The following is a 27872-nucleotide window of genomic DNA, read 5'->3' as shown; positions in this document are numbered from 1 at the left end:
CGGCCGGTTGGGTAACATCACCCTCTACAGCAGCACCCATGGTTACGTTAGAGCAAGAAGGTCTGGAGACGAACCGTGAACATTCACACGCTGGACGCTTTCATGTTTTTATTACAAAAATGTCAAAGAAATGGACAGAAGGTAAAGCTAAGGGATCATCCAGCATAAAGTCTTTGGCTTGAGGAACGACCCATTGGAGACCAAACAAGTGACCACTGGCAAATTAGTGGCACGTTAAAACAAATAGCTTTCGTATAGATATTTCTATGAATCTCTTTTAATTCCTCAAACGGACTGTACAAAACTCTTCATAAATTATTACTTCTTAATATAACTTAATGACATGACGGTAACTGAGAGGAGTACTTTTCATTCAGTCCCTCATGGTCTCCACACCGCTCCACCCCCGACTCGTTGCTCCTCCTCTAGCACCACCCCCGACTCGTTGCTCCTCCTCTAGCTCCACCCCCGACTCGTTGCTCCTCCTCTAGCTCCACCCCCGACTCGTTGCTCCTCCTCTAGCTCCACCCCCGACTCGTTGCTCCTCCTCTAGCTCCACCCCCGACTCGTTGCTCCTCCTCTAGGAGCAGCTCCCGCTCCCGGCCGGTTCTGCGGCCGGTTCCTGGGTTCTAAGAGATGTTGGGGGTGGACAGGGAGCCGGAGCTCCAGGATGTACCACGGGTCTCTGTTTTCACGCTTCGTCTTAAAAAACAACTTGAACTTCAAACGAAGTCTGTACAGATCTGATAAAAACATCCTCTTCCATACTCCCCCCTACGGCATCACGCGGGAGGGTTCTGAGAAGGGAAGGATTAAAGCGGGAGCGTCTGGAAGGGTTGGGCCTGCTAACCCAAACCTCAGGAGGAGGAACAGGAGAACTGAGGTAGAACACAGGCGGTGCTGCAGAGCCTGCTCCCGTCTGATCAGGCAGAACGACGAACCCAACAGCAGGGGGCCACGGTGGCCAGCCACTCGATGTGAGGTCAGAGTTCTGAACTACCGGAACTCGACCATCAACTATCTGACATTTTTCCCGTTTAACTGTTTGTATGTAGTGAAGACGTCATATGTGGCACTGGGATCCAAGCCTTCCTGTATGATACAAATGCAAATGTACAAAAAAGGCACATTGTCCAAACTTCTAGTCTAGGCCCAGGGAGTCGATTCCTGGTCTCCAAACAAATGTCCCCTCAGGTCCACTTCGTCTTTAGTGAAGTAAAGTTGACTAAATTGTTTGCATTTCAAATCAAAGCAAAACAAATACACACATGGTCTAAATGACAGGACATCAACCAAAAGACAGAAGAACACCCACCTGGCCCCGAGCCCACACACCCAGTGAACAGCTCTACAACCCCCGCAGCAAAGGTTAAAAAAAACTATTCACACCTTTATCATTCTAATACACATCAGTTCAAAAGCACAATGAGATACATTGCATTCAATTCTCTGGTCTAAAACTAGAAGGAGGAAACTATTAAGGCAAAGTGTTCCAGGATCAGTGGTGAGAATGAAACACTTCCGCTACAAAGAAGAGCACATTGAACTCTTCACCAGCAAAACACAGCAAACAAGTCATCTTTAGAGGAAGTTGAGCAAAGTCTTCTGAGCAAAGCTTGAACAAATGGAGGAAAATAAATCGCAAAACTACAAACAAACATTTGTAGTTTGTTTGTAGCACATTTCCCATGATGCAGTTCACCAGGTCTGGTGTCCAGACACTCCGATCCTGAGGAAATCTTTTTTTAAATAAATGTCCTTATCAAAATAACATTTTATAACAAAAATAGGGTATTGTATTCTAAATATAAACGCAAAGAAATGAATTGCAAAATTTGTGCAAAATGGTGAAAAAATCCTTAAGAGTCCTTTGCATTATTGTTTCAGGAAGCCATGATTGCTTTAGCGGTCTGCACTAGTGTGACCTCTGACCTCCGCACCAGTGTGACCTCTGCACTAGAACGTGACCTCTGCACTAGAACGTGACCTCTGCACTAGAACGTGACCTCCGCACTAGAACGTGACCTCCGCACTAGAGCGTGACCTCCGCACTAGTGCGTGACCTCCACACTAGTGCGTGACCTCCACACTACTTGTTCTGCTGGTAAAAGTAGGGAGAACGGTTCCCAGACGTATCCATCTGGGACTGAGCGCCGTTGTCCTGGAAACAGAAGAAGACCTCATATTAGTACCAGTACTGTATTAGTACCAGCAACACTCTGTCTTAGTACCAGTACTGTATTAGTACCAGCAACACTCTGTCTTAGTACCAGTACTGTATTAGTACCAGCAACACTCTGTATAAGTACCAGTACTTTATTAGTACCAGCAATACACAGTATTAGTACCAGTAACACTCTGTATTAGTACCAGTACTGTATTAGTACCAGTAACACTCTGTATTAGTACCAGTACTGTATTAGTACCAGTAACACTCTTAATACCAGTAACACTCTGTATTAGTACCAGTACTGTATTAGTACCAGCAACACTCTTAATACCAGTAACACTCTAATACCAGTAACACTCTGTATTAGTACCAGTACTGTATTAGTACCAGTAACACTCTGTATTAGTACCAGCACTGTATTAGTACCAGCAACACTCTGTCTTAGTACCAGTACTGTATTAGTACCAGAATTGTATTAGTTACAGTACTGTATTAGTACCAGCACTGTATTAGTACCAGTACTATATTAGTACTAGTAACACTCTTCGTACCAGTAACACTCTGTATTAGTACCAGTACTGTATTAGTACAGGTAACACTCTTCGTACCAGTAACACTCTGTATTAGTACCAGTACTGTATTAGTACAGGTAACACTCTTCGTACCAGTAACAGTCCGGTCAGGTTAGTACTGGTTTCCTCCCCTCACCTCCACATGAAGTGCTGTGCTCTGCATTTGGGCGTACTGGGAGAGGTAGGCTCCCTGCAGACCGCTGCCTGCTGCCAGGAACTGAGACCAGAGAGACCAGTTAGGATCAGAGAGAGACCAGTTAGGATCAGAGAGACCAGGTAGCATCAGAGAGAGACCAGTTAGGATCAGAGAGAGACCAGTTAGGATCACATAGAGACCAGTTAGGATCAGAGAGAGACCAGTTAGGATCAGAGAGAGACCAGTTAGGATCAGAGAGAGACCAGTAAGGATCAGAGAGAGACCAAATAGGATCACTGAGAGACCAGTTAGGATCAGAGAGAGACCAGTTTGGATCAGAGAGAGACCAGTTAGGATCACAGAGAGACCAGTTAGGATCACAGAGAGACCAGTTAGGATCACAGAGAGACCAGGTAGGATCAAAGAGAGACCAGTTAGGATCAGAGAGACCAGTTAGGATCACGGAGAGACCTGGTAGCATCACAGAGAGACCAGGTAGCATCAGAGAGAGACCAGTTAGGATCAGAGAGAGACCAGTTAGGATCAGAGAGAGACCAGTTAGGATCAGAGAGAGACCAGTTAGGATCAGAGAGAGACCAGTTAGGATCACAAGGAGACCAGTTAGGATCACAGAGAGACCAGGTAGGATCACAGAGAGACCAGGTAGGATCACAGAGAGACCAGTAAGGATCAGAGAGAGACCAGTTAGGATCAGAGAGACCAGTTAGGATCACGGAGAGACCAGTCAGGATCACAGAGAGACCAGGTAGCATCAGAGAGACCAGTTAGGATCACAGAGAGACCAGTTAGGATCACAGAGAGACCAGTTAGGATCAGAGAGAGACCAGTTAGGATCAGAGAGGGACCAGTTAGGATCAGATAGAGACTGGTTAAGATCACAGAGAGACCAGTTAGGATCACAGAGAGACCAGTTAGGATCACAGAGAGACCAGTTAGGATCACAGAGAGACGAGTTAGGATCAGAGAGAGACCAGTTAGGATCACAGAGAGACCAGTTAGGATCACAGAGAGACCAGTTAGGATCACAGAGAGACCAGTTAGGATCAGAGAGACCAGTTAGTATCACGGAGAGACCAGTTAGTATCACGGAGAGACCAGTTAGGATCAGAGAGAGACCAGTTAGGATCAGAGAGAGACCAGTTAGGATCAGAGAGAGACCAGTTAGGATCAGAGAGAGACCAGTTAGGATCAGAGAGAGACCAGTTAGGATCAGAGAGACCAGTTAGGAACAGGAGACTAACACAGGAACAGTCAGTACTGACTAACCCAGCAGAACAGTCAGTACTGATAACATGACGGCTGCTCACCGGCCCCGTGCTGCTGAGTGACAGGTGTCCCATCCCCTGGGAGAGCGGGAGCATGGGGGCGGGCTCCATGGAGGGAGACAGCACCGCACCCTGGGGGGAGGAGGGCACAGGTCAGGAGGGGGAGAGAGGAGGAGTCAGGGGGAGAGAGGAGGAGTCAGGGGGAGAGAGGAGGAGTCAGGGGGAGTGAGGGGGAGTCAGGGGAGGGAGGAGTCAGGGGGAGAGAGGGGTGGAGGAGGAGGGGTGGAGGAGGAGGGGTGGAGGAGGCGTCCTTACTGGGTGCTGCATGATGTAGGGCTGGTGCTGCACCCACGGGCTCTGCACCTGAAACACACAGAGGGTCAGGAGCCCTGCCGATTGGCCCACCGGCCCGCCCATCCACCTCACAGCCCGCCCAGGCCTCTGGAGGCTCCACTGATGAGTGGTGTGCGCTGACCCACCTGGTAGGGGGAGACGGTGGAGACGTACGGAGAGAGAGCCAGGCCCATCATCCTGCTGGCCAGCCCGTATGGAGACGCATACAACCTGGACACACAACCACACCCATGAGCACGGCGAGGCTACTGCTGGAGCTAACCACTAGCACCGCTCAGCTACGGCTGGAGCTAACCGCTAGCACTGCTAGGCTCCTGCTGGAGCTAACCGCTAGCACCACTAGGCTACTGCTGAAGGTAATCGCTTGCCACCCCTCAGCTACTGCTGGAGCTAACCGCTAGCGCCGTTCAGCTACTGCTGGAGCTGACCGCTAGTACTGCTAAGCTACTGCTGGAGCTAACCGCTAGTACCGCTAAGCTATGGCTCGAGCTAACCGCTAGCAATGCACAGCTACTGCAGGAGGTAACCGCTAGCAACGCTAGGCACGCTAGGCTACTGCGGGAGCTAACGGCTAGCAGCGCTCAGCTCGCCCTTACCCGTTCTGCATGGCTGCCGTGGGGTCATAGGTCAGCGTCATCCCAGCCTGGGAGGGGGATGAGGGAACAACACCCATCGTTACGACAACAGCAAACCACACAAACATAACGGGGGTGGGGCGACCTCTGACCCCTCACTCACCAGCCGCTCCCCCTCCCTCAGCCAGCCACGCTCGCTGGGAACAAACTTGTTGTGGCTCTGCCTCTTCTTCTGGCCTCCGTCTGCAAACTTACACAGCAGGGGCTGCAGGGGAGCTGGGGGGGGGGAGAGAGAGAGGGAGACACAGAGAGAGAGAGAGACACAGAGAGAGAGACACACAGAGAGAGAGAGACACAGAGAGAGAGAGACACAGAGAGACAGACACACAGAGAGACACAGAGAGAGAGAGAGAGAGAGAGAGAGAGAGAGAGAGAGAAAGAGAGAGAGAGAGGTTACATTGACATCACTCTCTTTATGCATGATGCGGTCAGTTTACCGTACTAGCAGCACCCTACACCCCCTAGCCTGGGGGTCCACTAGGGTCCAGCCCCTAGCCTGGGGCTGGACCCTAGTGGACCCCCTGGGGGGTGCACCCTCCCTGACTCACCTGCAGTAATCAGTAATCCACCTTCCTGAAGGCTGTGAGGCCAACGGAGACTATTCCAGTTTAATAATCCAATTACAGAGAAGCCACGCCTCTCTCTCTCTCTCTCTGTCTCTCTCTGTCCCTCCCTCCCTCTCCCTTCCGCCCTCTCTCTCTTCCTCCCGCTCTCTCCCTCCCTCCCTCCCTCCCTCTCCCCCTCACAGCCCCATCGGAGCGTTAGCCGCGGGTTCTCCAGCCTCCATATGGCCCACTGCGTGTGTAGCTTAGCATGTCCCGCTAGGAGCATGGCGCTGTTAGCATTCTGCTAGGCTAGCTGGTCCTACCGGGCACTCCGGGCGGGGTCTTCATGAACTTCCCGTTGAAGTGAGCGATGATGGCCTCACACTTCTCCTTCGATTCCATCCTAGAAGCAGGAATGATAAAACTCCTCATTATTGAATCAGTGCAGAGAACGGAGGCCTCTCCTTCTGCCGAGGACAGGGGAGGAATATGTAATGTGTAATTCCATAATATGTAATTATGTAATCATTTAGAATTTAAATAAATAATCCTAGTAATAATAATAATAATAATAATAATAGTAATAATAATAATTACTGTGTGTGTGTGGCTGTGTGTGTGCGTGTGTGTGTGCGTGTGTTATTGCGTGTGCGTGCGTGTGTGTGTGTGCGTGTGGGGGCTGACCTGGCGAAGCCCACCCCCCTGCTGGCCCCAGAGGGGTCCCGCAGCACGCGGGTGGAGACCACCGGACCGAAGGCCTTCAGCAGAGCCTCCAACTGCTGCTCATCCACGCTCAGCGGCAGGTTGGACAGGTACAGGTTGGTGGGGTCCTGCTCCTGTTGCTGAGGACAGGAGGAGGGGGAACAGTGAGAGGAACGCTGAGGAACGCTGAGGAACGGTGGGGAACGCTGAGGAACGCTGAGGAACGCTGAGGAACGCTGGGGAACATGAGGAACGCTGAGGAACGCTGGGGAACACTGAGGAACGCTGAGGAACGCTGAGGAACGCTGGGGAACTCTGAGGAACGCTGGGGAACATGAGGAACGCTGAGGAACGCTGGGGAACACTGAGGAACGCTGAGGAACGCTGAGGAACGCTGGGGAACGCTGAGGAACGCTGAGGAACGCTGGGGAACATGAGGAACGCTGAGGAACGCTGGGGAACATGAGGAACGCTGGGGAACGCTGGGGAACGCTGAGGAACGCTGGGGAACGCTGAGGAACGCTGGGGAACATGAGGAACGCTGAGGAACGCTGGGGAACATGAGGAACGCTGGGGAACGCTGAGGAACATGAGGAACGCTGAGGAACGCTGAGGAACGCTGAGGAACGCTGAGGAACGCTGGGGAATGCTGGGGAACGCTGAGGAACGCTCGGGAACGCTGAGAGGAATACTGAGGAACATGAGGAACGCTGAGGAACGCTGTGGAACATGAGGAACGCTGAGAGGAATACTGAGGAACATGAGGAACGCTGAGGAACGCTGAGGAACGCTGGGGAACGCTGGGGAACGCTGAGGAACGCTGGGGAACAGAGGGGTGTGATCTCACCTTGGCCATCTGAGCCTGGACTCCGTTGCTCTTCAGCGCCGCCAATGCCTGCTGCGCCGCCGCCGGGCTGTCGAAGTCCACGAAGCCGTAACCTAGGTAACAGGGTCATGAGTCTCAGCCGTAACCTAGGTAACAGGGTCATGAGTCTCAGCCATCTCTCTCTCTCATAACATAGCCGTGCTGTGTGCGTGTGCACACCAAGCACACACACACAGCACGGCTATGTGTGTGTGCTTTCTTGGTGTGTGCTTGAGTGTGTGTATGTGCTTGGTGTGTGTCCGTGCTGTGTGTGTGTGTGTGTGTGTGTGTGTGTGTGTGTGTGCTGGGTGTGTGTGTCTTTGCTTGGTGTGTGTGTGTCTATGCTTGGTGTGTGTGTCTGTCCTTGGTGTGTGTGTCTGTGCTTGGTGTGTGTGTGTGTGTGTGTGTGTGTGTGTGTGTGTGTGTGTGTGTGTGTGTGTGTGTTTGTCTGTCTGTGCTTGGTGTGTGTGTGTCTATGCTTGGTGTGTGTGTCTGTGCTGTGTGTGTGTGTCTGTGCTGTGTGTGTGTCTGTGCTGGGTGTGTCTGTGCTGGGTGTGTGTGTGTCTGTGCTGTGTGTGTGTCTGTGCTGGGTGTGTGTGCTGGGTGTGTGTGTCTGTGCTGTGTGTGTGTCTGTGCTGGGTGTGTGTGTGTGTGTGTGTGTCTGTGCTGGGTGTGTGTGTGTGTGTGTCTGTGCTGGGTGTGTGTGTCTATGCTTGGTGTGTGTGTCTGTGCTGGGTGTGTGTGTCTGTGCTGGGTGTGTGTGTCTATGCTGGGTGTGTGTGTCTGTGCTGGGTGTGTGTGTCTATGCTGGGTGTGTGTGTCTGTGCTGGGTGTGTGTGTCTATGCTGGGTGTGTGTGTCTGTGCTGGGTGTGTGTGTGTGTGTGTCTGTGCTGGGTGTGTGTGTGTGTGTGTGTGTGTGTGTGTGTGTCTGTGCTGGGTGTGTGTGTCTATGCTTGGTGTGTGTGTCTATGCTTGGTGTGTGTGTCTGTGCTGGGTGTGTGTGTCTGTGCTGGGTGTGTGTGTCTATGCTGGGTGTGTGTGTCTGTGCTGGGTGTGTGTGTGTGTCTGTGCTGGGTGTGTGGGACCGGGGGGGACCTCACGTTTCCCCTCCCAATTGGTCAGGTGTTTAAACCCCGCCCTAATGGGGGAGGAGCCAGGTGTCGTCACTGATCGGTTTCTAAAACCTGCAGCCTGTTCTTCCTCTCAGCAGAGGGGGAGGAGTCAGGGACATGTCACTCCCCCTTCCCCCGAGGCCCCGCCTCCAGCTGGGGTCCTGAACGCCCCGTCCTGAAATAACCCGACAGCTAGCTCTAACAGGACGCTAGCTCTAGCACGACGGCTAGCTCTAACACGATGGCTAGCTCTAACAGGACGCTAGCTCTAACACGACGCTAGCTCTAACACGACGGCTAGCTCTAACACGACGGCTAGCTCTAACACGACGGCTAGCTCTAACACGACGGCTAGCTCTAACACGACGGCTAGCTCTAATACGACGGCTAGCTCTAACACGACGGCTAGCTCTAACTAGCTGTCCAGGACAGCCTCATGTGATCGGCCTGTACTCTACTCTTTCTCTAACTCTACTATACCTCTAACTCTTACTCTACTTTACTATAACTCCCCTCTCCTCCCCCCTCTCCTCTCCTCTCCTCTCCTCTCCTCTCCTCTCCTCCCCTCTCCTCTCCTCTCCTCTCCTCCCCTCAGACACATACCTTTACATTTGTTGGTCGTCTTGTCCAGGATGGCTTTGGTAGATACGATCTTCCCGTACCTGGGAGGAGCAGAAAGGAGGAGCAGAAAGGAGGAGCAGAAAGGAAACAATGGCTGAATCCGAATACTTAGTACATACTATTTCTGTTCAGCGTCTACTACTTGACCGTACTACACTTGACTGTGTAGTACGGTCTACAGCTATGCGTAGAACGCCTCCGAACGCTTCCGAACACCGCCGAAACTCCACCGGATGTTTGGAGATGACGTATCTCCCCTCAGATGCCGGGAAAATGACCTTGATAAGTTACCTGTTTTCCGTCTTGTCATCGTTGCTATTAAATTAAAAATGTCTCTTTTTACTTAATTACTTACTTTACTATTTTACTCTTTTTAATGTCTCTTTTTTTCGCCGCTTTCTACGACGTCTTTCTGGTGGTGTCGGGTCAGCCATCTCTTCTTCGCTCGTTACCAGACTCCGGTTGCATTGTGGGATAGCGTAGTGAACTCCGTTGTTTACTGTGGCGGTAGTACGCATTCGGTAACGTTTTCCGTACTACACAATGCGTACTGAGCATTCGGACGCGCTATATTTGTGGCGTACTACAAAATGCATACTATATAGTAGTCAAGTATGAGTATTCAGATTCAGCCATTGTGAGCTGGACTATCAGACAGAGCCGCCTGTTAAAGACACAAAGAGGGAGGCTAAAGAATGTGTGACCTCACCACAGAGCTATGAGACAGGAAGTAGTGACCCAGCGACACCAGTCAGACTGGTATGGACTGGACTGGTATTTAACCACCATAGGGGGTGGGGGGTGGGGTGGGGTTGGAGTAGTAGTGGGGGTGGGGTGGGGGTAGAAGTGGGGGTGGGGTGGGGGTAGAAGTGGGGGTGGGGTGGGGTTGGGGTAGTAGTGGGGGTGGGGTGGGGTTGGAGTAGTAGTGGGGGTGGGGTGGGGTGGGGTTGGAGTAGTAGTGGGGGTGGGGTGGGGTGGGGGTAGAAGTGGGGGTGGGGTGGGGGTAGAAGTGGGGGTGGGGTGGGGTTGGGGTAGTAGTGGGGGTGGGGTGGGGTTGGGGTAGAAGTGGGGGTGGGGTGGGGTTGGGGTAGTAGTGGGGGTGGGGTGGGGTTGGGGTAGAAGTGGGGGTGGGGTGGGGTGGGGGTGGTGTTGGGGCTGGTGTTTGGGTGGGTGTGTGTGGTGTTGGGGGTGGGGGTACTCACGGCCCACACAGCTGGACCAGGTCGTGGTCGGTGGGGGTGGGGGGGGGGTGGTGTTGGGGCTGGTGTTTGGGTGGGTGTGGGTGGTGTTGGGGGTGGGGGTACTCACGGCCCACACAGCTGGACCAGGTCGTAGTCGCTGGTGGTGGGGGTCAGCCCCCGGAGGTACAGGTTGGTCCGGCTGAGGGTCTCCCAGCCCGCTGTGCTGCTGCTGCTGCTGCTGTTTGGGCTGGGCGGGGCCGTGGGCGGGGCCGTGGGCGGGGCCGTGGGCGGGGCCGTGGGCGGGGCCGTGGGCGGGGCCGTGGGCGGGGCCATGGGCGGGGCCGTGGGCAGGGCTATGGGCTGCGACGGCGCGACAGGCGGCTGGAGTTGAGAACAAGGAGGAGGGTCGGTGGAGGGGCCACAGAGGGGAGGAGCCACAGAGGGGAGGAGCCACAGAGGGGAGGGGCCACAGAGGGGAAACGAAACCAAAGACTGACTTGTCACGGGATCACACAATGTGAGGAGAAAGGTTTCACAATTAGGTTTGCGACACGAGAGAACTACTTCCTGGTCAAAGAGGACAAAACAAAGACCTGAATATGAGAGAGAGAGAGAGAGAGAGAGAGAGAGAGAGAGAGAGAGAGAGAGAGAGAGAGAGAGAGAGAGAGAGAGAGAGAGAGAGAGAGAGAGAGAGAGAGAGAGAGAGTCTGTTTTTTCAGTTGGTTAACCACAGTGTGGCATGCTGTGAATAGCGAAAGCCAGCAGCATATTTAAAGCAGTTAACTTCAAGAGGATCAAATAACCGCATTCTGTTTGCAGCGTAACAGAGGAAACCTGAATCAGACCATCGGAGGACTTCACGTCACAGTGAACTACGGGGGCAACTTGCACCAACACGCCGTGAAACCACGGACACAGTTCTGAATTATTACTTTTAATTTTATACTTTGCAAATTCTCCCAACATTTATTGTGAGATTTGAAATACTTTTTTGCGAGACATCACAAACACAAAGCTATCTGGTGAAAACGAGACCTCGTTCTGATTAGTAATTCCTTCCCTCCCCTTATTGGTCCACCTTAAGGGGTTCTGTTCTTCTTCAACCCCTTATCTCTGGGCGTCCATGGGACCCCCCCAGCCTACCCTGGTAGACCTCAGCCCTGTCCCAGGGGTCCTGTAAGGCCCCCCATAGTGGAGGACCGTTAGGACTAGACCGGGACCAGGACCAGGACCAGGACCAGGACCCTGAACGGGACCAGGACCAGGCCCAGGTCTGACTGAAGAGCATGGGGCTCCATTACAATAACCAGCCTGAAGGGTTCCAGGTGTTGAGGGCCGAGAAGCAGCAGAGGCTGATTAGTGTGTGAAAGACAGGCCAGAGGCAACGATCACACACTCCAAAAGCATCTACCAGTACCGTTAGAGGGCGAGTATGAGTGGTTCCACCTGTATCCAGGTGTTCCACCTGTATCGAGGTGTTCTACCTGTATCGAGGTGTTCTACCTGTATCGAGGTGTTCCATCTGTATCGAGGTGTTCTACCTGTATCCAGGTGTTCTACCTGTATCCAGGTGTTCCACCTGTATCCAGGTGTTCCACCTGGATCCAGGTGTTCCACCTGTATCGAGGTATTCTACCTGTATCCAGGTGTTCCACCTGTATCGAGGTGTTCTACCTGTATCGAGGTGTTCCACCTGTATCCAGGTGTTCCACCTGTATCGAGGTGTTCTACCTGTATCGAGGTGTTCCACCTGTATCGAGGTGTTCCACCTGTATCGAGGAGTTATACCTGTATCGAGGGGGTTTACCTGTATGAAGGTATTTCATCTGTACCTGAAGTAGCGGCTGTAGCTAACATTCTCCATTCAAATCAAGTCAAATTACTAAATAGACAAGATCTATAACAACAATGTGTCCGTTTAGTGAATTTAAGATATTCTTTCTGAACGTTGATCCCTTGATAGTGATTGGTCCTCGGACCATCAAGTACATGTTGATCCGAGTCGACCTCTGGCCAAAGAAAACTGAATCACAGATGGAGAGGAAGTGTTCCGATCCTCCATCATTGGTATGAAGTGGCTTCCTGTCCAGCGGTGGATTAGTGTTCAGCGCCCTGTGATGCATATCAGAACGCAATCTCCTCCATGGCTTCCAGTCTGCACAGCCTGGTCCACGGGGGCTGGGGGCTCGGTGCCAGCCTGACACTGGGAGCCTGTGTAGCTCAGAGCTAGGGGTGCAACGGATCAGAAACGGATCACAGAACTCACGGTTCGGATCGTGTCACTGTTTTGAGTCATGGGTCCGATCATTTTCGGATCAACAACAACAAAAAAGATAACAAGACAAACGTGACTTTAAATAAAATCTTAAAATGTTAAAAACAAAATAAAGTGAAAAATTTGGTAAAAATCCTGCTTCCTTTAAGCATAGTTAATATTTAATAAAATTGCTTGGCTCCACATAAAATAGTAATAAAAAAATAATTAAAACAAAACAAAGTGCAATCTGAGGCATTATTCGTTCCTCTTATTAAAGGCTGTGTTGCAGAGTTTATTTTCCAACAAATTTGTGCAATTTGCTTGTTGGTTATAAAGATTTAAACTGTTATTTATTGTATTTAATGTTGTTAGGTATCACAAAACGGAATGTAATACGAAAAAGTAGGTACTAATTGAGCAGTTTTGCTATTGATTCTCATTTCCCCCAGAGTGCATTGCATGACGTCACGTTGGGGAGACACGGACCAAAACCGCATTGAGACCCTTGAGAGTAGAGACTAGTAAGAGAGTGTTCAGCAGATTATACAGATACATAGATAAACACATAGATTTAGTTAGTGTATGCTACACGTCAACCTCCTAAGATGGCGCAATTTGATTGGTTCGCTATCTGAGGATATTGGGATAAACTCAATATTGTTTCAATCGCAAAATGTCCGCTAATAACAACAAATAAACCTTCGGTCTCGGGGGCTATTCCCCACTATTCAATAATTGTTGATTAATAGCCTAGATAGATAGATAGCCTAGTCAAGTCTTTATTAATACCAAACTACACAAATCGTCTGGAATTCATTTGGGTGATTCGGCTCACACAGTATAGCCTAGAAGACCACACAGAACAAGGGAGGCAACAAGTCTGACTGGACATACACAAAATACATTAAAACTAGACACATGCGTTGATAGATAGACAGATAGAAAGATAATTAAATATCTTCTATTATTTGCCTTGGGGAGCCAGCCAATCCTGTGCGTGTATGCAAATTAGCCATGTGCGCCAATGTTGAGAAGTCATACTAAAAACGGATAGCAAGCGAAAGCTAAACCAGACTGTATCAATCACATACTTTGGGTCCATTCTAACTTATGGTAAGAGGCTAGTCTTTAAATCTTTGCAGTGACTGAATGTTGATGATAAAACGGATTGTTTTGCATAAGATGAGTGTGTGCAACTGTGCATGTGTCCTTTCCGGCTTCGGCACACTGCATGGTAATGAAGGCCTTGTGGTTAGTTGTGGTCTTAGTGAAACAGCCTAGCCTTGGAGATGGATTAGTTGGAGTGATTGTGTACAGTACGGGCGTGCGAGAGTGAGAGAGAGAGCACACCCGCCGTGGTGATGTTTGGCTTGTTGTGGGCTGTCTGTCAGCATCCGCCGGGTTGGACGATGTGCTTTGTGTTCGTGTTCAATGTACATCTGTCTGGTCGTATTTGCGGTAGATTGATGGTTAAATAATGTCACACCACGATCGGTTATACTTGCAGGCACTCATTTGCAAGTGCACTGATTGCGTGTCCGATAGGCTAAGTTAGCCCATAGCTAACCCTGTCACTAGATATAAAGAAAACGTTGACTTTCACTCTGTGCTATTCACTGAGAGTAAAAAATAAATAAAAATGTCGTTATTGTATGCACTGCTGTTTATTGATTAGCTCCAATTGCTGTGTTGCTAAATTATAGCAACTCTCCACTCATTCTCCTCTGACCATGCATTTGGCTTTGACCGCCATCAGTTCTCGGCAAATCCTCATTTGCCCGCTCATGTCTGACAGGTTCGAAATTATACTGCTGTGGGCCATCATGCATGTTATTTGTGGTTCTTGCCACCTCTTAGACCCCACAGTTCTAGTACTAGGTTGAGGCTACCTTCCACCACGTCTCCCCAATGTGACGTCATCGCCGAATGGCGTTAGAAAACACCCGTAACTGCCAAAAATGACGAAAACTGGACTTTAACACTATTTTGGAGACATTTTATAAATGATATACACATTTTGAGTGCTTTATGTACCCATTAATCAAAACTTCCGATTAACCTGCACGTAGTCCTGGAGAAACTAACGGCGGTAATCATATCACAGTAAATAAAAATAAAAAATACGGAATTTGCGCTTTAAACATGCGCGGATAACGTGAACGCACAACTTATTTTCTTCTTTTTTTTTTATCAGCCGATCCGCCGATCACTTGAGTCCCGAACCGTGAGGGTTGAGCCGTATGGTTCACGGGTAACCCGTGAACCGTTGCACCACTCTTCAGAGCACAGGTCAGCCTGACCTCAGTCACCCCCACATTACCTGAGCTCTGAGAGCCTTGAAGGATCTACCTGCTCTGCTCCACACGTTCCTCAGACGGATCCACAGCAGACCAACCGAGGAGCGGGCATCACCTCAGGGACCTCTTGAGGAGGCAACAACACACGCGCACACGCACGCACGCACGCACACACACACACACACACACACACACACACACACACACACACACACACACACACACACACACACACACACACACACACACACACACACACACACACACACACACACACACACACACACACACACACACACACGCAACAGGAGGTGGACGTACAGAAGGCGAACCTGTTGTAATGCATCAGGAGCTCCTGAGCGCTGCGGCTCCTCGAGGAGGGGCGTGTGGAGACCCCCAGAGCCTCTTATCAGGTCCCTCCAGACCTGCAGTCTGCCCTATCAGAGCTGCAGAGACATGGGCCTATTCACAGGCCGAACAGCACCGCCCCAGACACCTCCTGCACTATCAGAGCTGCAGAGACATGGGCCTATTCACAGGCCTATCAGAGCTGCAGAGACATGGGCCTATTCACAGGCCTATCAGAGCTGCAGAGACATGGGCCTATTCACAGGCCATCAGCACCGCCCCAGACACCTCCTGCACTATGATACACAGGAGAATACAGCCATACCAGTACCAGTCCTACCAGTACCAGTCCCACCAGTACCAGTCCCACCAGTACCAGTCCTACCAGCACCAGTCCCACCAGTACCAGTCCCACCAGTACCAGTCCTACCAGTACCAGTCCCACCAGTACCAGTCCTACCAGTACCAGTCCCACCAGTACCAGTCCCACCAGTACCAGTCCCACCAGTACCAGTCCTACCAGTACCAGTCCCACCAGTACCAGTCCCACCAGTACCAGTCCTACCAGTACCAGTCCCACCAGTACCAGTCCCACCAGTACCAGTCCCACCAGTACCAGTCCCACCAGTACCAGTCCCACCAGTACCAGTCTTCCTCCTTCCCCTACACACCGACCAACTGCCCTGTTCCACAAACCAGTGATAACCAGTATGATACCAGTAGGCCTCAGAGAAGAACCTCTGTAACTGAGAGAACACGGCGTGGAAACCAACGTCTACAACCTGAAGGTCCATAGTGAGAAGGAAGAGACCAAATCAAATACTATTGAAAAACCCATCAGTCAGAGCACACAGAAGGATCAATAGTACCGGATACTAGCCTATAGGTGAAATATACTACTACTGCCAATACTAATACCTACAAGTTGATGCTGGCCGTAAACCATCACAATAAAGCATGTAGTTGCCAACTTGTGGTTTAACTCTGGCTCATGTTAGGATGTCAACTCAGAGCATTAACTGAACCCCATGGGACAGATTGTGACCTTCATGTTAGTGTTTCACATCCGAGCGACGGACACTGGATAGTTCATATATAATAATACATAATAATATATCAAGAAGAGTCAGCCTCTTCCCGATAAGCCTCTACCTGGTCAGCCTCTCCTCTGAAGGTGAAGGTGTCTCCTACCTGTCTCTCTTTCTGATGGTGTAGGTGTCTCCTAGCTGTCTCTCTCTCTCTCTGGGGGTGTAGGTGTCTCCTACCTGTCTCTCTTTCTGATGGTGTAGGTGTCTCCTACCTGTCTCTCTCACTGAATGTGCAAGTGTCTCCAACCTGTCTCTCTCTCTTTCTGATGGTGTAGGTGTCTCCTGCCTGTCTCTCTGGGGGTGTAGGTGTCTCCTACCTGTCTCTCTCTGGGGGTGTAGGTGTCTCCTACCTGTCTCTCTCACTGAATGTGTAGGTGTCTCCTATCTGTCTCTCTCTGGAGGTGTAGGTGTCTCCTACCTGTTTACTGTACGGAGTCCTCAGGATTGTTCCAGAATTACCATAAATCATCCTCAGGTCGGGAGATAAGGTTGTTTTGTTCTTTCTTCAAACACCTCTTGTTTATAACTTCGTTAATCGAACGACTGGTGACGTGAAGTATTGATCCTCTCCTCAAAGTTGTCCCCTTACACCCGTAGCGCTCCTCTAAATCTGACCGGACCGCAGCTCCTCCCGGTGATAATGAGCCCCCGTTGCTCTGCGCAGCGCGTCCTGCGCACAGCGAGGGGGTCACGACGGGACAAACCATCTCACACGGAACTACAGGGGAGTTGTGTCAAGACATCGAGAATATCCCCTATGATTTATCATGAATTTGTAGTTCAGCTTCACAATTACTGCTAAGTTTAATTGAAATCCATTAATTATTAGTATCTTTTTCGAATACTAGTTTTGATGTGCAAAATAAAAAACAAAATGGCGGCTTTATTTCCCCTTCAGTGGACGTGTGGAGCCGGGATGCATACCTCACATTCCACGTTCTGGACAGACATCAGAATAACATGTTGACCAATCAGGATCTAACAAAATAACATGTTGACCAATCAGGATTAACATTAATGTCTTCTACACTTTCACTTACCGCTGTTCTAACCGCTTAACTTTCCCCTAATTTAAATGAAGCAAGTTAGACCCGTGTCCACTGGTATGAATATGATAATAATGTTTTCAAATCAGGCTCCATATAGTATGACCCAAAGTAGAGCAAATAATACTACTATACAACTACTACTATACTACTACTACTACTACAACAATTATACTACTAATATAATACTACTATTACTTTACTACTACTATACTACTAATATAATACTACTATACTACTATTACTTTACTACTACTATACTACTAATATAATACTGCTATACTTCTACTACTACTACTACTACTACTAATAATAATAAAATACTACTATAATACTACTTCTACCACTACTACTACTATTATTATGCTAATATAATACTATTAAACTACTACTTCTACTATACTAATATAATAGTAGGCTACTATACTTCTACTACTACTATACTACTAACATCATACTACTCTAATACTACACACAGGTGACTGGTAGGAACAAGGAGATTACAAGACAAGACAAGACACACACACACACACACACACACACACACACACACACACACACACACACACACACACACACACACTCACACTCACACACACACACACACACACACGCACACACGCACACACGCACACACGCACACACACACACACACACACACACACACACACACACACACACACACAGTGGATTCCTGGGTGTCACTCAGGCTCTTCATAATTAAACTGGTTGTGCTTCACCAGTCATGACTAATGGGAACGGCCCTGCCTGCCTCTCACGATTACATTTAAGTTTCATTTATGTTTGGTTATGATTGACAGATAAACCTGACCTTATTTGGAGTTCCTTCTATGCAACAATTACTGCTAAACGTTCATCTCTCTTTTAACAAAGTGCTTGGACTGTGGTGCTTTAGTTGTAGACGTTTGAACAATAGGCTCCATAAGCCCACCCTTTCCCTGGAGAGGAATCCTATTCATCATCATGCAGCGTTGCTGAGACAGAAGCAAAGGCTGACCTTTGATCTGAGGAGCAGGTGACCTTTGTATGACGAATGAGGTCACAATGGAAGTATAAGAACAGTATTGTTCCTGAAGTATGATGATGGCCTATTGTTAAAGCGCTCCACTGTATGGTAGGACAGCCTGTAATACTGCTTAGTGAGGGCACTTAGTATACTTATGTATACTTTACTCTGGCTAAGTTCTCCAAAGCTTTAGCTGCTGTTTCCAAACGATTAAACAGAGTACAGAATCCAGTTTCTTTAACTATTGATGCATGAACGTATGGCCGTCATGCTCTATAAGAGATGGATGTTAATCTGTTTGGTCCAGCATGGGTAAAGGGGTCAAACACTGAAACCAATGTGGATGCATTAACGGCCAACTACAGATGTGTCTTCATTCATCAGGCTTTAATATTTCAGAGCTTTCTCAGTCCTTTCTGTTTCAACCTTGACAGAGATCTCTCCAGTCTTCAGATTTACTACTGTACACATTTATATATAGTGTGTGATCAGTTTCTGCAACCATTCTTTGCTCTTCAATCCTCTTATACATTACAACTCCACGCTTCACATCCCATAATAGATGGTTTGAGGTCCATGATACACCTTTTGTTATTCTGAAAGTTAGGAAACCATGAATACCTCTAATGAATATAAACCGGAAGCAGGGACCAGCAGAGACCAGGATCTGCTCTGTGAGACGGGGACTCTTATTAACAGGGACGTGTTTCAGCGTGACGCCGGGGGACCGCAGGAGGACTTCCTGTCCTTCAGCAACAGGAAGTAGCAGTACGACAGGAAGTTCTTCTTCTTGGCCTGTTCTGTGTGAACTGTTACTTCCTCTTCTGGATGCGTGTTTCAAATAATTTAAATTCTCAACACAGAATCCCATCTGTCACTTCCTGGGAGCATCAGGTGGTTCTGATGAAAGGTCAGAGGTCACCCTGTGATCCATCGGAGGGCAACAGGTTTGTGGAACAGCAAACCTGTGGTGTGTGTGTGTGTGTATAGGTGTATATGTGTTTGTGTGTGTCTGTGAATGTGTGTGTGTGTGTCTGTAGGTGTGTGAGTGTATGTTTGTGTGTGTGTATGTGTGTGTGTGTGTTTGTAGGTGTGTGGGTGTTTGTAGGTGTGTGTGTGTGTGTGTGTGTGTGTTTGTAGGTGTGTGTATATGTAGGTTTGTATGTGTGTGTGTGTGTGTGTGTGTGTGTGTGTGTGTATGTTTATGTGTGTGTGTGTGTGTGTGTGTGTGTGTGTGTGTGTGTGTGTGTGTGTGTGTGTGTGTGTAGGTGTGTGTATATGTAGGTGTGTATGTATGTGTGTGTGTGTGTGTGTGTGTGTGTGTGTGTGTGTGTGTGTGTGTGTGTGTGTGTGTGTGTTTGTGTAGTAACTGAATTCTTCCAGCCTCTCCTCTTACTCCTTTTCATTCTCTCCTCAGCAGAGCTTCTCTGGGTTCCGGAAATCTGATACCCCCCCCCCCCCCCCCCCTGCTCTGCCCTCTGTCTGTTCTCATGTCGTGTGTGTGTGTGTGTGTGTGTGTGTGTGTGTGTGTGTGTGTGTGTGTGTGTGTGTGTGTGTGTGTGTGTGTGTGTGTGTGTGTGTGTGTGTGTGTGTGTGTGTGTGTGTGTGTGTGTGTGTGTGTGTGTGTGTGTGTGTGTGTGTGTGTGTATGTGTGTGAAGACTGATGAAGACCAAAGTCTGGTGAATACTTCTCCTCCACAGGCCGTCAGGGTGTTCTGCTGAACCGTCTCTAAGCCACCGACCAACATCCTCTCTGCTAGCAAGAAGGTTTTCCAAGAGGAGCCATGTTGAATCCTTTCATCATATCATGGCTTTAAATTCACCGGGAGGAGAAATGAACCCAACCTCACGTTGTCCCGGGCTGCACCACTGCGCCCTCTGCTGGCAGAGTCTGATACTGTACAGTAAACAACAGACCAGCCGCTTTACTGAGAGTCGAACACAACGCCAACCGCCATACGCGATTTCTCTCTGCACGCTGAATGGCTGGCATTCTGTAGTACGGAAGTCTATCTGCACGGTGAACGGCTGGCACCCGAAAAGACGGAAGTGTATCTGCAATATGATTGGCCAGTGTCGGTCAGACCGAAGTGTATCTTCTCGCTGATTGGTTTGTGTCGGTCGGACGGAAGAGGCGGGCCGGGGGTTCCCCGGGGGAAGTCCCCGGCTCGACTCCTAAAGCACTTTTCTAGTTTCCTCTCCTAGACTCCTATTCCTCTTTCGAGTCAACTATTATCTGATGTTTCGGCTCCGTTTAAAGCGTCTGGACTTGATGAAGGTAAGGACAACTTAAGGTTTACTATGGGATGAGTGATGATCAGAGCTATTGATCACAGATCAGGAACTAATACATTAAGTTTATTATCTTTAATTTGTGGTTTCAGTCAAACGTGATCCTTGAACTTATGTTGACTTGACATGTAACTTTTTATTGATATGTTGTTTTAAACATATTAAGTAACTATTTATTATTATATGGTTTTGAATGTGTAGATTTAAATATCTAACAAGTTGTTTCTTTAGATTGTTTAACTGAATGACAATCTACTCGTGCATTGCTTACTACATAGTCCTACATGAAAATAAGACTATAGTCCTACATGTACATAAGACTATAGTCCTACATATACATAAGACTATAGTCCTACATATAAATAAGAATAGTCCCACATATACATAAGACTATAGTCCTACATGTACATATGACTATAGTCCTACATGTACACAAGACTATAGTCCTACATGTACATAAGACTATAGTCCTACATATAAATAAGAATAGTCCCACATATACATAAGACTATAGTCCTACATGTACATAGGACTATTACTCCTACATATAAATAAGACTATAGTCCTACATAAACATACTACCAAAAAAGTGTTTGAAAACTGCAGCTTTGTAGTTTTGTTGAATTAATTCAGATCATTCAAATGAAATGTTCCCTTGACTTTACGATGAAGCAAAACTTAATGCGATGTTTATTGACTTTAATAGGTCAATCAAGATATTCTGTTTATTAAATTAATATCCATGACAATAATGTTATAACAATAACGAACAATGAAAGAACGTTTCTCTGAATTTGTACATACTACACCCAGTCAAACTACACCCAGTCAAACTACACCCCAGTCAAACTACACCCCAGTCAAACTGCACCCAGTCAAACTACACCCAGTCAAACTGCATGTTTAGTATACTCAATCCCCAACATGAGTGTTCAGTAATACCATGAAGTATCATCCTAATTCAATGGTCTTCCTGGGATATTGTCATTCATTATTAAAAAGTATCTGCATGCTCTCCATTTGGAGTCAGGGATGTTTCCATTTTAGATAATGTTACATACAGAAAAACAGACGTCGCCATTTTATGCACACACACACACACACACACACACACACACACACACACACACACACACACACACACACACACACACACACACACACACACACACACACACACACACACACACACACACATTCCCCAGATCTGATCCTAGATCTGATTTTGAACATCAACCTGTGTGTGTTCGAATGCTCACTGTTGTGTGTGTGTGTGTGTGTGTGTGTGTGTGTGTGTGTGTGTGCGCGTATGTGTGTATTTGTGTGTGTGTGCTGACCTGTCCCCTGTGTGTGTGTGTGTGTGTGTGTGTGTGTGTGTGTGTGTGTGTGTGTGTGTGTGTGTGTGTGTGTGTGTGTGTACTGACCTGTCCCCTGTGTGTGTGTGTGTGTGTGTGTGTGTGTGTGTGTGTGTGTGTGTGTGTGTGTGTGTGTGTGTGTGTGTGTGTGTGTGTGTGTAGCACTGATGTCCCCCGCCTCAGGGATGGTGGAGCAGCAGACATGGAGAGGAGCAGCATGGGAGAGCAGGTGAACAAGGCCTTCGAGGTCTACCGCCAGGCCTCCCTGGAGAAGGACCTGGCTAAGAAGGAGCTGGAGACGATGGTAACTAGAGAGGGGGTGGAGCCATGGGGACAGCCAATCAAATGCTTTGGGTGATGGAGACAGCCAATCACATGCTCTGGGCGATGGAGACAGCCAATCACATGCTCTGGGAGATGGAGACAGCCAATCACATGTGTTGTCTTTTACCTTATTCACTTCAGGAGTTCTTTCCCCAAATGTGAACGTGAAGTTTCACTCCTCTCTGATTAATTACTGATCAATACCCAATGGAGAGAAGGGTTGTATTAACAGAGCCCCCCCCAGACAGAGTACTACGTGGTATTAACAGAGCCCCCCCCAGACAGAGTACTACGTGGTATTAACAGAGCCCCCCCCCCAGACAGAGTACTACGTGGTATTAACAGAGCCCCCCCCCCAGACAGAGTACTACGTGGTATTAACAGAGCCCCCCCCCCCAGACAGAGTACTACGTGGTATTAACAGAGCCCCCCCCCAGACAGAGTACTACGTGGTATTAACAGAGCCCCCCCCAGACAGAGTACTACGTGGTATTAACAGAGCCCCCCCCCCCAGACAGAGTACTACGTCCGCTACACCCAGGAGCTGCAGCAGCAGATCGAGGACCAGCGGCAGCTCATCTCCAGGCTGGAGGCCCAGCTGTCCTCAGCCAATCAGCCGCAAGGTCAGTGGGAGCGCGACTTCCGTCTGACGGTGGGCGTGGGGGGGGTCGGCGTGCGTCTCATCCTCCGGGGGCCGTCTGTGTTCCGCAGGAGAGAGCAGATCAAAGGCCAGACGACGAGAAGCCAGGGCCCGGGAGGAGGGGCCAGCGGGGCCCGAGGGGGCGGAGCTCGGCGTCCACCGCCCCGACCGAACCGCCGACCTCAGGAAGACACAGCTGGTAGGGCAACGTAGCAGGCCACGCTAACGTAGCAGACCACGCTAACGTAGCAGGCCACGCTAACGTAGCAGGCCACGCTCACATAGCAGGACACGCCAAAGACACGCTAAAGACAAGCTAACGTAGCAGGACAAGTTAACCTAGCAGGAAACGCTAACGCAGCGGGACACGCTAACGTAGCAGGCCATGCTAACGTAGTAGGACACACTAAAGACACCTGCTAGGTCTAATGTAGCAGGACACCAAACGTATTTGTCGAAAAACAACAACATTTCAACCGTTCAGTGCCGTCCTCTAATGTTCTTTGTCCTTGTCTTCAGAAGGAGAACGCCGACAGGGCACTGGCTGCCCCTCCTTGGCCCGCGCTGAAGAGCCCCCCGGACAGGTATCTGGCTCCCCTGGGGTACCGGGAACCTCTTGGTTCTCGCTCAGCAGAGCCGCTGACCTCAGACTGTGGTTTGTCCTGCAGCCAGAGCATGCTGGAAGTATTCGAAGCCATTCAAGGGAGATTCCAGCAGATCCAGATCCTGACGCGGCGACAGAAGGACCACCTGAGGCGCTTCCAGGGGGGAGACCTGTCCAGCGGTAAGGACCACCTGAGGCGCTTCCAGGGGGGAGACCTGTCCAGCGGTCATCCAGCCTCAGGCCTGGACCTGTTTAATACCTTCTGCGCTGTTCTCCAGAACAATTACAGAGCAACACGTCGCCAACGACAACAGCCTCGCGCTTCATTGACCTCTGACCCGTGGCCAGAAAAAGAGAACGAGCAGATTAACACACTGAGCTGCTCACTCAGCATATAATACACGGTATATGTATCTATGTATAATATATATGCATATTACATATTAGATAGATGAGTCCGTAGTGTAACAAGTCCGTACTGTAATTAGTCTGTACTTTAACGAGTCCATACTGTATTGAGTCAGTACTGTAATGAGTCCATACTGTAATGATTCCTACTGTAACGAGTCCGTACTGTAATGAATCTGTACTCTAATGAGTCAGTACTTTAACAAGTCTGTACTGTAACGAGTCCCTACTGTAATTAGTCTTAACTGTAGCGAGTACGTACTGTAATTACGCCATACTGTAACGAGTCTGTACTGTAATTAGTCCGTACCGTAACGAGTAGGTACTGTAATTAGTCTTTAGTGTAATTAGTCCGTAATGTAATTAGTCCATACTGTAACGGGTCCGTACTGTAATGAGTCCATACAGTAAGGAGTCAGCGCTGTAAGGAGTCCGTACTGTAATGAGTCCGTACAGTAATGAGTCCGTACAGTAAGGAGTCAGCGCTGTAATGAGTCCGTACTGTAATGAGTCCGTACAGTAATGAGTCCGTACAGTAATGAGTCCGTACAGTAAGGAGTCCGTACAGTAATGAGTCCGTACAGTAAGGAGTCCGTACAGTAATGAGTCCGTACTGTAATGAGTCCGTACAGTAAGTAGTCAGCGCTGTAATGAGTCCGTACTGTAATGAGTCCGTACTGTACTGAGTCCGTACAGTAAGGAGTCCGTACAGTAAGGAGTCCGTGCAGTAAGGAGTCCGTATAGTAATGAGTCCTTACAGTAAGGAGTCAGCGCTGTAATGAGTCCGTACTGTAATGAGTCCGTAGAGTAAGGAGTCCGTACTGTAATGAGTCCGTACAGTAATGAGTCTGTACTGTAATGAGTCCGTACAGTAAGGAGTCCGTACAGTAAGGAGTCCGTGCAGTAAGGAGTCCGTATAGTAAGGAGTCCGTACAGTAAGGAGTCAGTACAGTAATGAGTCCGTACAGTAATGAGTCCGTACTGTAATGAGTCCATACATTAAGGAGTCCGTACAGTAAGGCGTCCGTACAGTAATGAGTCCGTACTGTAATGAGTCCGTGCAGTAAGGAGTCCGTACAGTAAGGAGTCCGTACAGTAATGAGTCCGTACAGTAATGAGTCCGTACTGTAATGAGTCCGTACATTAAGGAGTCCGTACAGTAATGAGTCCGTACAGTAAGGAGTCCGTACTGTAATGAGTCCGTACATTAAGGAGTCCGTACAGTAAGGAGTCTGTACAGTAAGGAGTCAGTACTGTAATGAGTCCGTACAGTAAGGAGTCCGTACATTATGGAGTCCGTACAGTAAGGAGTCAGTACAGTAAGGAGTCCGTACTGTAATGAGTCCGTACAGTAATGAGTCCGTACAGTAAGGAGTCCGTACTGTAATGAGTCCGTACTGTAATGAGTCCGTACAGTAATGAGTCCGTACTGTAATGAGTCCGTACATTATGGAGTCCGTACAGTAAGGAGTCAGTACAGTAATGAGTCCGTACAGTAAGGAGTCAGTACAGTAATGAGTCAGTACAGTAATGAGTCCGTACAGTAAGGAGTCCGTACAGTAAGGAGTCCGTACAGTAAGGAGTCAGTACAGTAAGGAGTCCGTACAGTAAGGAGTCCGTACAGTAAGGAGTCCGTACAGTAAGGAGTCAGTACAGTAATGAGTCCGTACTGTAATCCAACGTGTTTGTTGTCGTTCTGCCGCCACAGACCAGCAGTTCTCCATGCCCATCCAGTGCACTGACGGCACGGCCGAGCGGACCGAGGGGCCCGGCCCCCCCGCTCCGAGGGCCAACAGGACCACGCCCAGGGCCACGCCCGGGGCCACGCCAGGGGCCACGCCTGGGGCCACGCCAGGGGCCACGCCCGGGGCCACGCCCGGGGCCCCTCCTGTGGGGGGCGACGCCCCACAGACGGCCACGGCGCTGGCGTCCCGCGGTGCCGGCCCCCAGGACCAGGGCCTTGGGGGGCGGGACCTGGGGGACTCTCTGGCCCGACTCAGCGTGAAGTTCCCGCCGGCGTTGGACTGCGAGTACGACTTCCTGAACAGCGCCCCGGAGAGACCCCTGCGGTGCGGCCAGCCCCCCCTCCCCGTGATGGAGGAGCCCCCCCTGGGGGGGCAGCCCGGGCCCTTTGGTCTCCCCCCAGGGCCCCCCTCCCCGACGGAGGAGGGCGGACCCCAACAGGTGAGAGGGGCGGGGCTTCAGGGGAGCAACAGCGTCAGGGCCTCATTGAGTCACTTCCTGTCTGTTGTCTGAATCGTTGATCAGCGCGTCAGACGATGACGGTTAGAGGCCCCTCAGGCGCCCCCTGCTGGTGGAACACGGGTTCTCACCCTGAGGCTGACTAGCAGATAGGAAGGTCACAGTGGGGCCTACAGCGCCCCCTGGGGGTGACTGAAGTCAATCATCTGAACGCATAATCCCAGGCCTTAATGAGCCTCCCTTCACTGCTCCCTAACGTCTCCCTGTTGTGACCTCTCCACAGCCACTCTGTGGTCCCGTCCTGCGTGAGCTGGAGCGGGGGGCTGCTGAGCGGGGGGCCCGGGAGCGGGGGGCCCGGGAGCGCGATGGCGGCGGCGGCGGCGGCGCCAGCCCTCAGTGCGCGTTCTGCCAGGCCACCGTCCCACAGGACCGCATGAACAGCCACCTCTACCTCCACTTCTCCCACAAGAACAGCAGCAAGTGACCCGGGGAGGGGGGGGGGAGAGAGGGGGAGGAGAGGGGGAGGAGGGGGGGAGAGGAGGAGGAGAGGGGGAGGGCGAGGAGAGGAAAGGAGGGGGAGGAGAGGGGGAGAGGAGGAGGGGGAGAGGAGGAGAGGAGGAGGAGAGGAGAGGAGGGGGGGAGAGGGGGAGAGGAGGAGGGGGAGGAGGAGGAGGAAGAGGAGGAGGAGGGCGAGGAGAAGTGGGGGGGAGAGGGGGAGAGGGGGAGAGGAGGAGGGGGAGAGGAGAAGATGAGGAGGAGGGGGAGGAGAGGAGAGGGGGAGAGAAGGAGGGGGAGAGAGGGGAGGCTGATGAACGCTACTCTCTTTCCTCCCTCACTTCATTCCACTGATAGTGGAATTGTTTTTATTTGTATTGTTATTATTATTTGTAAGTTGTTGCCTTTCGCAGATCAGACTTCAGTTTGGAAGCTTTAATTCTGAAACTAGAGAAGCACAAATACACATAACGGCTCAGGTAGCATGAGTCAGGATACAACGACAGGACCAGCTGGGTCATAAACTCGTCATTACCACAGGTTTTTGAAGATCATTTATGTCATATGCAGACTAAGTCCCCTCGTTAATTGATGTCTATGCAGACTCCTCGTTAATTGTTGTCTACAGACTCCTCGTTAATTGTTGTCTATGCAGACTCCTCGTTAATTGATGCATGCAGACTAAGTGACGTTTGGTTCTCATTAATTGGGACAAATGACGTCAAGACAGTTTGATGTCGAGAGACTTTTGCTTTGGGGTTCTATTCTTCTTCGTTATTAAAAATGACTCTTTAGGTTCATGTGCTGAAATGTCCAGAGTTGAGCTTGCCTAATAAATGTACGTTTTGATAATACCATTTATATATTTATTTTATTTTTTAATAAATGTGAATATGATCATAACTTTTCAACGAATGTCAACTTATACAAAACCATGGGCTTTTAAATGTGTTGGCCTGATCATTACTTTGGAAAACCTTTTCAAGATCTTCGATCCATCTTTTTCTGACGGCTCGTTCTCCTCAGTATATATCAAATCCATCTGCGCCTTCTGATGATGATGATGTGAGCTCAGCGCTGCGGGTCGGCCCCATGGCTCACACGCTAAACGCAATTTAGAGAGAAACGCTCGTCGCCGCAATGTAATGTTCTTCTTACGGAATATTTCCTTTGCCAAATTAAATTTGTTTTAACTCCCTTAACACAAAGGTCGGAAAAAAACTGAAATGTTGTCGATAAATGTTACAACAAAATACAATGTAAGACGAACGCCCACTCGTGCACAATAACCAGTAGGTTTCGATAGAGC

The 27872-nt window shown here is 49.6% G+C and overlaps 2 protein-coding genes across 2 annotated transcripts in view; one reads left to right on the top strand and one right to left on the bottom strand.

The window, feature by feature from the left end:
* Window positions 1–46: 46 nt before the first annotated feature.
* On the bottom strand, window positions 47–16793 carry LOC130373122 (RNA-binding motif, single-stranded-interacting protein 1-like). Its single transcript, XM_056579399.1, has 14 exons — window positions 16589–16793; window positions 14020–14033; window positions 10308–10451; window positions 8982–9040; window positions 7248–7339; window positions 6383–6540; window positions 6022–6101; window positions 5257–5369; window positions 5115–5161; window positions 4644–4728; window positions 4480–4527; window positions 4207–4296; window positions 2879–2959; window positions 47–2161 (listed from the first exon to the last, which is right to left on the bottom strand). Exons 1-14 carry the CDS (start codon window positions 16637–16639, stop codon window positions 2090–2092), a joined length of 1134 nt encoding a protein of 377 aa, XP_056435374.1. The 5' UTR covers window positions 16640–16793; the 3' UTR covers window positions 47–2089.
* Window positions 16794–19144: 2351 nt separating this feature from the next.
* Window positions 19145–27872, top strand: part of tank (TRAF family member-associated NFKB activator) — a 9318-nt gene continuing 590 nt past the window's right edge. Inside the window, exons 1-9 of the mRNA XM_056580285.1 lie at window positions 19145–19190; window positions 19945–20521; window positions 22053–22194; window positions 22729–22837; window positions 22926–23053; window positions 23374–23438; window positions 23523–23638; window positions 25575–26050; window positions 26352–26548. Coding sequence (XP_056436260.1) covers window positions 22093–22194; window positions 22729–22837; window positions 22926–23053; window positions 23374–23438; window positions 23523–23638; window positions 25575–26050; window positions 26352–26548 — 1193 coding nt within the window. The 5' untranslated portion in view covers window positions 19145–19190; window positions 19945–20521; window positions 22053–22092. The remainder of the gene's footprint in view (window positions 19191–19944; window positions 20522–22052; window positions 22195–22728; window positions 22838–22925; window positions 23054–23373; window positions 23439–23522; window positions 23639–25574; window positions 26051–26351; window positions 26549–27872) is intronic.

The sequence above is a fragment of the Gadus chalcogrammus genome, chromosome 20 (assembly GCF_026213295.1).
Source record: "Gadus chalcogrammus isolate NIFS_2021 chromosome 20, NIFS_Gcha_1.0, whole genome shotgun sequence".
Lineage (NCBI taxonomy): Eukaryota > Metazoa > Chordata > Actinopteri > Gadiformes > Gadidae > Gadus > Gadus chalcogrammus.
This window is presented reverse-complemented; position numbering and strand designations above follow the sequence as displayed.